This window comes from Mus caroli, chromosome 5 (genome assembly GCF_900094665.2).
Source record: "Mus caroli chromosome 5, CAROLI_EIJ_v1.1, whole genome shotgun sequence".
Lineage (NCBI taxonomy): Eukaryota > Metazoa > Chordata > Mammalia > Rodentia > Muridae > Mus > Mus caroli.
Window position 1 is genome coordinate 133,078,000 of NC_034574.1, and position 9,279 is coordinate 133,087,278.

At 51.1% G+C, this 9,279-nt stretch overlaps 1 protein-coding gene across 2 annotated transcripts in view; it reads right to left on the reverse strand.

Moving 5' to 3' along the window:
- Window positions 1-9,279, reverse strand: part of Snx8 (sorting nexin 8) — a 50,568-nt gene that overhangs the window by 14,739 nt on the left and 26,550 nt on the right. For both annotated transcript variants that reach the window (XM_021162988.2, XM_021162987.2), the window contains exons 2-4: window positions 7,033-7,223; window positions 4,416-4,533; window positions 2,291-2,412 (exon numbers count right to left, since the gene is read on the reverse strand). In XM_021162988.2, coding sequence (XP_021018647.1) covers window positions 2,291-2,412; window positions 4,416-4,533; window positions 7,033-7,223 — 431 coding nt within the window. The remainder of the gene's footprint in view (window positions 1-2,290; window positions 2,413-4,415; window positions 4,534-7,032; window positions 7,224-9,279) is intronic.

Below are 9,279 nucleotides of genomic sequence, written 5' to 3' on the forward strand. Positions count from 1 at the left end.
AAAAAAAAAAAAAAAAAAAAAAAGCCAGGCGCTGCGTCATATGCCTGTAACCCAGCACTGGGGAATGGAGACAGGATAGCTGGGGCTTTCTGGCTGCCAGCATAACTCCAGGTTCAGTGGGCAACCAACCCTGGCTCAAAGAGGTAAGGCAGAGAGTCACAGAGCAAGATACCAGATGTCCTCCTTCAGCCTCCTTACACACACACAGCCATCCACATCGGCATCCACACCACACACAAACACCACAGGCATGTGCATGTGTGAGTACACACACACATGAAACACTATTAAAAGAGAGAGAGGGAGACAGACAAATTCAAGCTTCCTCAGGAGTTTGGTGTGGTGGTGCATGCCTGCAATCCCAGAACTCAGGAGGTTGAAGCAGGGGGATTACTCCTAGTTTCAGTCCCTGTCTTAAAAACATAGAAACAGATGTAGTCCTTCTGGAGAGAAACTTGCTATTGTGCATGAACTGGTCCACCGGCCTTCCAGAATCCCTTGGCTGTCTCTCAGACTCATCTTCTGGGTTAAACTGTAAGAAAAGCTTGACAGAAAGACAGCAGCCCAGCAAGTTCCACCTGTGGAACAGAGCAAAGCCCCTCTCCAGAACCACAGTAGCATCTAAACAGGCCAGCATAGACCCCAGAGACAGACAGGAGACCTTCCACACTCCGTGCCGCAGTGGATGGGAAGAGAGCCTGCTTCCTGTGAACAGATCCTCAGGGTTAGGGATCTGTAAGAACACAGGAACGGCTGTGGGAAAGGAAAGGTAATGAGCACTCAGTCTCAGGCCAGGCACTAACATGTGGCCCTGCACAGAGGCCTCACTGGCAAAGCTAAGCCTTCGATTTGAAGAGTCACCTGGGAAACACAGAAACACATAATGGGCAGCCAAGTCTCTGTGGAAGCGTGTAAAGAACATTTCTAATTCTCTTTTACCAAAAAGGGAAACTGAAGACCAGGGACATCACAGACACACCCCATCCATTCGGATAGACAGACATGAGAGCTTCCCACCATCATACAGAGGGCTGGATACCCTTGGCAGCTGACTCCTAGTCCTCTGCCTGGAGTACAGGTGACTTCCTGGTTCCACCCTCTTTCTGGAGCAGGAATTCAGCCCCACTGCACCCCAGGCTTGAAGACCACACTAGGGTTAGGAAAGTCTCACTAGGGAGCAGATCGGTACCTACCATGCATGAGGTTCAAGGTGCAAAGACAGCACCACAGAAAGAAAAGAAACAAGGCTGTAAGCACTGTCCACTGGGGGTGGAAAGTTAAGGGTGTGTATGCGACCTATTGAAAGCCTGGGACCTTCCAAAGAGGCCAACTGCCCTTGGGGAAGTAAAATCAAGCACAAACACTAGGCTGGGTTAGGGAGATGTCTCAGTGGATAAGAGTATTTGCTGCTAAAACTTGAGAGTATGAGTTCAACACCCCAGCCCATGTAAAAGGCTGTGCATGGCCACAGGTACCTATAACTCTAGTGCTGTGGGAAGTAGGGGCAGGAGGATGGCTGGGGCTGTCTGGCTGCCAGCCTGACTCCAAGTGAAAGACCCTGTCTCTATAGAGTACAGTGAGGAGGGATAAGCAGGACACCTACCATCCAACTCTAATCTCAGTACTCACTGACACAAGCACTCATGCATACACGGCCCCCACACAAGCATACAAAACAAACTGTGCTAACTCCTGACTGCCCCACGTCCCCTGCCCTGCAACTGAGTAAGGCTTGGAAAGCTCCGAGTGTCCATTCAAACAGAGGTTCCCCTCCCTTCCTACCCACCCACCACAGACCCTGCTTGCCAAGAAGAGTTGTGGGAACCTTCCACATACAATTAAGAACCCTTGGGCTCGCACCTGATCACAGTGCTGTCTAGAGAGGACAAGGTACGGATTCCTAACACAGGCACACACACTGTCACGCCCTGAACTCCACCATAACCCCATGAAAGAAAAGCTTTCATCTCCTGTGGACTACAAACAGAGGTACACAAAGCCGCCGGGTCACACAAGGAGGCCTCTTTAAAATGATGCCCAGCCTGTGAACGTCTTGCTTTGTCAATCACAAACAAATCCACTCTGGACATTCAAACAAGAGACAGGAGAAGAGTCCCAGGTTCAGGGAATAAAACCCTCCTCTGGGCTCCCAGCACTTGAGAGGCTAAGTTAGGAGGATTGTCTCTGGAATGAGCCCAAGCTGGGCCAGCCTGCGGTATAAAGAAAGGAATTCAGCAAGAGTTTCGGGCCCCAGGATTCCGCCCAGGTCGGAACCAAGGGTCACACTTACCGAGCCACTGAAGGAGAGGAAGAGTTTAAGGAGCACGTCCTCAGAGAAGGGCGGGTGCCGGGCCACCAGGTTGATGAAGCGCTTCAGGGCCCTCCGGCGGCCCTCGATGAACTCCCTGTCGGCTGGAGGACAGTACAGGGTCAGCACTCAGAGCAGGTTTCCAAGCAGCTAAGAGGCTAAGAACACAAGGGGGCAACAGAGCTCCCAAACACGCATGGGTGGAGGAATGGAAAACACTGGGAGGTTAGGCATGGTGACACACATCTGTGTAGCTAGCTCTTGTAAGACGACAGCTAGCTGGAGTACAGCCTGAGTTACAGAGTGCCTGAAGCCAGAATGACCACAGAGTAAGACCCCCACCCTAAACAAAAAGCAATTGGGAACCAGTAAAATCCACACAGCCCTCTACAAGAAAGGCAACTTAGGAGGACATGGATAAAACACCTTGCTATAAACACATAGTTTTTATTTGTTTGTTTAATGTATTTGAGCACACTGTAGCTGTCCTCAAACACACCAGAAGAGGGCATCAGATCCCATTAGAGATGGTTGTGAGCTGCCATGTGGTTGCTAGGAATTGAACTCAGGCTCTTTGGAAGAGCAGTCAGTGCTCTTAACCGCTGAGCCATCTCTCCAGCTCCAAACACGCAGCTTTAATGTGCTGATAATGCAATGCAACCTCCCAGTGCTCACTGCTGGTAACTAAGCTTAGCCGGCCAGGTCTGGTGGCACAGGCCTTTAATTTCAGCACTTGGGAGGCTGAAGCAAAAAGGCTGCAATCTTGGTGAGCTCCAGGCTTATCAGAGCTGGAGAGTGAGACCCTGTCACACAAACACTAAAAGTCAAGCACATGCTTTTAATCCTAACACTCAGGGGGTAGAGACCAGCCTGATCTAAATAAATAGCAAGTTCTAGGGTAGCCAGAACTCAAACAAAGCAAAAAAGAAAAATACAGTGAGATAAGGCCCACCAATCCCCACCCCACTCAACCCTCCAGGTGTCATAGACTGCTGGGCTCTCAGAAATGCTGAGGCAGGTGACAGTGTTTGCCAAACTTCCAGGTACTTATTAGCCTTGACTGGACTTAAGAGCCAAGAGCCAGCTTGGATGCAGACAACGGTCCCTTCCTGACAGTTCATCTTCCAGTTACCACGGCGTGCAACATTCCTTGTCAGTGGGGAGCACAGCTGTCCCAGGGGCAGTCATCAGCAGCTGAGCCACCCAGCGGGAGTAAGATGGAACCGTGTCGTGTCTATAGCCACAGTGAGGAGCTTCAGCACGGCAGGTAGCTGTATCTCTACTTAAAGCCTAACCAAGCTCCCCCGCTGTGCATGTCCACTTGCACTAGAAGGTTGGAGACACCAGGAAAGTGAGCTGGCGGGCTCTGCACCTTGTCTGATGTAGGCCAGACTGGTCTGGCACTCATGACACTCCTGCCTTAGCCACCAGGATTAATTAGGCTGCCCACTTAATGGGTTGTACTGATGGTCAACTTCATAAGATCTAGAATCTCCAGTCCTGGGGACGTTTGTGAGTGAGTTTCTAGATTCGATTAACTGAAGTAGAAAGACACACCCTAAAGGTGGCCAGCTCCATTCCTTGGACTGAGGTCCAGCAATGAAGAAAGCAGAAAAAGAGCTGAGCTCTTCTCTCTCCTCCTGACTGTGGATGCAGTGTCAGCAGCTGCCTCAGACCGCTCCTGTAGCCCTGCCTTCCCCACGACAGCTGCACCTTCCTTCCTTAGCCGCTTTTGACTGACATTTTGTTACAGCAACACATAGTTGATCAAGTTTCATTGGGGTTCTGGGGTCATTTGTAGTTGATAAGAAAGATCCTGTGATGGCTGGCCTGATACTAGTAATCCCAAGCATAGCACAAAGCACCCAGCAGGGGCAACACTGGGGTAAGAAGGCACCTGAGGCTGGCCACCCTCCTCTACCATGGCAGGGCTAAGCCAGAGTTCCAACCCCAGCAGGACCACGTGCATGTGCACTGCAGCCCTCCTGCCAGCCCCTCTGAGACCACAAGCTGCAGCAGCCTGGGCTACAACGGGCCCACCTGGCAACATGCCACCAGGAGTGCAGCTCACTTTCACTGTACCAGGCCTCCCTGAGCCCTCCCTTACCTCCCAGCACTCTCTTGGGCGGAAGGGCTGGAACCATGCGGTACGGGAACTTGTGAAGCAGCACTTCATGGAAGACCACGAAATCATTGTAGCGTCTATACACGGAGGACTTGAAGCGCTGTAAAACAAAAGGGGCATAGCAAGCAGGACATCAGCAACTACATAAATCCTTCTACACTGCCACTGAGCCACGCCCCAGCCCCTCACTGGGGGATTCTAGGCAGGGGCTCTACCACTGAGCCACACCCCAGCCCCTCACTGGAGGATTCTAGGCAGGGGCTCCACCACTGAGCCACGCCCACAGCCCCTCACTGGGGGATTCTAGGCAGGGGCTCTACCACTGAGCCACGCCCCAGTCCCTCACTCAGGGCTTCTAGGCAAGAGCTCTACCACTGAGCCACGCCCCAACCTCCCCCCCCAACCCCCCCCCCCCCCCCCCCCCCCTCACTGGGGGATGCTAGGCAGGTGGTCTGACACTGAGCAACGCCCCCAACCTCTTTATGGGGGACTCTATGCAGGGGCTCTACCACTGAGCCACAGCCACAGCCCTCTTTTTACTTTTTTTTTTTTTAAAGATTTATTTATTTATTATATGTAAGTACACTGTAGCTGTCCTCAGATGCTCCAGAAGAGGGAGCCAGATCTCGTTACGGATGGTTGTGAGCCACCATGTGGTTGCTGGGATTTGAATTCTGAACCTTAGGAAGAGCAGTCGGGTGCTCTTACCCATTGAGCCATCTCACCAGCCCCTCATTTTACTTTTTGAGATCTGATCTAACTAAACTGCCCAGGCTGACCTGACCTCAAACTCACACTGTACCTCGAGCTGACTTTTAAGTTCAACTCTCTCGCCTTTTGCCTTCTCCCACCATGCAATAGAATTCACAGTAGTAATGTTACCAAATTCCTCTCCCTCTCTCCCCAAGTTTTTCCCAAAAGTAAAAGCTCTATGAGCATGCCTTTAATCCCAGCACTTAGGAGGCAGAGGCAGGGGGATTTCTGAGTTCAAGGCCAGCCTGGTCTACAAAGTGAGTTCCAGGACAGCCAGGGCTATACAGAGAAACCCTGTCTCAAAAAAAAAAAAAAAAAAGGCTCTAGAATTCTACATTGAAATACAAATTATAATGTTTGCATGGCTCTCTGTCATGATGAGAATTCTTCACTGTTTGGACGGGTATAAACCTGCTCTTAAAACGTACTGCGTAAGGCTGAGGAGGCGGCGAAGTAGGTGGAGTGCTCACTACACAAGCAGAAGGCCCCAAGTTCAGATTCCCAGCATCAAGGTAAAAGCTGGATATGGTAGTGTATGACACTACCTATATCCCTAGCATCGAGAAATAGAGACATCCCAAGAACAAGGAAAAAAAAAAAAAAAAAACAGGGAAAAAAAAAAGGCCTGCAAGGAGGGGGAAAAGCAGGAGGCTGCCGGGGGCAAGCACAGCTTCCCACGTTTAGTTTGGCAGGCCCAGTTGCAGGGCCTGCTTCACTGCAGTCTGGAACCCTCCCCCAGGTTCTCGCAGCTTCTACAGATTGGCAGATGGATATGCTATCCTGGAAGCATCCCTAAGGGAAGCCCTCCAGCTCAGCCCAGCACCACAACTCCAGGTAGACTCTGCTCTGCCCTGCAATATCCCTCACACGCTGACAACAATACAAGACCAGAAGATGGTGTCAGCCATGAACTACGTTATTACAGGACATATTGCAAAACTCTCCCAAAGCCACTCTAACTGGAGCAAGACACTCAAAATTCATGGAAGAAGGCACAAAAGTACCAAGGTATCTGGTACCTTGGGGATACCACATACTGCTGAGCGTCAAACCACACCTGTCCCAACAGAGCTGTGTCTGATGAACCCAGACGTTTGAGTGCCCAATAGCAGGAAAGTGGGGCCACTAAAGGTGTGAGGGGCATGCGCTTGCACTCCCCTGAAATGGTTGGAACCCAGCTCCCACGGGGCTGATGTTCTGATCTCCAGGGGATTGCCAATCTTGAAAACCAGCACTGGGACAATGGCATTGCAGGCACGCACTCTAGAGACATAAAGATTGTAGCTGGGCATGGTGGCAAATGTCTATAAGCCCATTATCTACGAAGCAGAGGGAGGCACATCTCTGAGAGTTCAAGGCTAGCCTGAGATACATGAGACCCTATTGCAAAAAAATAAAATAAAATAAAATAAAAAAATAAAATATTTTTTTTTTCAAAAGATTCCCAGAAGTCCGGTCTGGTGGCTCAGCCTACAATCCCGGAACTCAGAGGAGGCCAGGGCACTAGGACTGCTATCAGTTCAAAGCTAGTCAGGGTTATGTAGCAAGATCCTGTGTAAGAAAGAGACCGACAGTCAGGCAAGCAGGCAGACAGAACACAGGCAGGCAGGAAGGAAGGCAGAGAGAAAGACTGCAAAAAAAGACAGCAGTCAAAGAATGGACCTGATAGAGGCCTAGCTGAGTCAGAAGCAGCTCTAGGCACCAGCAGCTATCCAGAAGTTGTCTGGCCAGCTCGCCTGCATCATCAGGTACTGGGTCACACCCTAGAGCCAGCCAGACCCCTGTCCTACCACCCTGCCCAGGGCTGCTCTGTGGCTCTCCCCCCAGCACAGTGAGTCCCAGTTACCTGGCTGGAAACCTCATACTCCACATGCTTAAGGAAGAGGCCCTTTTTCTCAGGGATGAGCTCCACCTGCACCGTGTCCTTGGCCAGCAGCTCCTGCAGGGTGTAGGACAGCAGCAGTGGGTTCCCCTGCGGCATCTGCATTCGCCCGGGGTCCAGGGCCCTCCACTCAGTGACCTGGGATGTTCGTGGGCCTGAGAGAGACAGGGTAAATGACAAGTAAAGACAGCTGCTCAGGGAGAGGGGCCTCCCCGTTCCCTGTGCTGGCTCAGCACATGGACTCTGGCCACTGCCGAACACCCACACCAGACCCGCCCCTTCCCCCAGCTACAGCACCCAGAAGAATCCCTGCAGGAGGCTTCACCTGTGTGAATGGGTAAATTCATGGAGAAGGATTACAGCTCAGTTAGGGAGGGAGGAAGGGAATGCTTGCAACTTAACAACAGACAGTTTATAAAGGCATTCCTCCAGCCAGGCAGTGGAGGTGCATGCCTTTAATTCCAGCACCTGGGAGGCAGAGACAGGTGGATCTTTGTGAGATTGAGGCCAGCCTGGGCTACAGAGTGAGTTCCAGGACAGCCAGGGCCATACAGAGAAACCCTGTATTGAAAAACAAAAAACAAACAAAAAGATTCCTCCAAAGACGCACAGTGGCCAAAAGGCACTTAGAGAGATGCTACCCATCAGCACCACCAGGAGCCCAAACCACGGGAAGACAGCAGCACCACGATGGCACTGGTGAATGTGGGTGGGGCCAGAGGTCAGCCTCGTCTCTTATTCTGCATCCCATCTACCTCGCTCTTTTCACATGTGTGTTTTGCTTTCATGTACACGGGTGTAGCAGGTTTGTGCGGTGCCCTAGAAGCCAGGAGAGGGAGTTAGATTTCCCTGGAACTGCAGTTACAGGCACTCGTTAGCTATTGTGCTGAGAACTGAATCTTGGGTCCCCTGGAAGAGCAGCCAGTGCTCTTCACAGCTGAGCCATCTCTCCTGCCCACCCCTTGTCCTCCTTTCTTTTAAAGACATGGTCTTGTGGAGAGCCAAGGACACGGTGAGTATACGAGAAGATGAAGACCTGAGAGTGTGCTGGTGACATGGGCACTGCCATGTAAGGATAACGATGCCACAGACCCATGGCAATTAGCAAAAGCTTCCTCCTGTAAGGCAAGGCTGAGAGGCACAGCGAAGCTCCTTCTGGTCCAAGAACACATCTGCAAACCACTGACTAGTGAATGCCGAACCTAGCAACTGCTGCTGCTGCTTCCCAGGCAACACTCAGAGACCTCCCACGAGTGAGCCACTCCTGCTGTGCTGAGGGTCCAACTTGTGTCCTTTGTGCTGCTCCACTACAGCAAGCATGACCCACCCACCCCAGCTCTTCTGTCTGTCTAGGTGTCTGTCCTTTCTTCATTCCCTCACTGTCCCAGTCAGGGTTCTAGGACCCAGCCGTGACAGACAGATGGATGAGGTGGAGTCTCATTTTGGCCTGGAACTCATCAATTCAACCAGGTTGGTAGGTAAGAGACCCTACTTCATCCAGGGATCCTTCTGCCTCTGCCTCCTCCACATCACCATGCCCGGCTTTTTACCTGGGTTCCTGCGTGTCGAGCACTAGTGAGTCATCTCCACGGTTTTACAATGAATCATGTTTGGCTTTGCTTTTTGTTTTTGAGTCAGGGTCACATTATACCTTGCTGGCATTAAATCTGCACATAGGTGAAATTACAACCCTTTTGCCTCAGCCTCTCGGGTACTCGAATTATAGTGACACACCATCATACGCAACCCAGGGGCTTTCTGAAATGGCAACATGTTCTTAAAATGTTCTAAATAAACCAGGTGGTGGTGACACAGAGAGCTGAACTTAGAAGCGCAAGTCTGTGATCCCAGCATGCACAGAAAGGAGGGCAGAGGTAGCAGAAATGGAGGCTTGAAGGGCAGCTAACTCATAGTGTACAACAGTGATGAGGCATGTGCAAGCAAGGTGAGCACTGGACTGAAGGCTGTCCTCTGGCCTCCACTTGGACAATGAACACATGCATTCATCCACACTCATCCACAAAGGATAATAAATACAGCTATGTATCTATATGCATGTGTACAGACGTATATACTGACTAGTACCCAGGCCTGGTGGAGGGACTTTTCTCCTCCAGAAATGAGAATGTGTAGATTTAATTGGGGGGGGCGGGGAGGAGGAAAGGGTTTATTCGGCTTACACTTCCATACTGCTGTTCATCACCAAGGAAG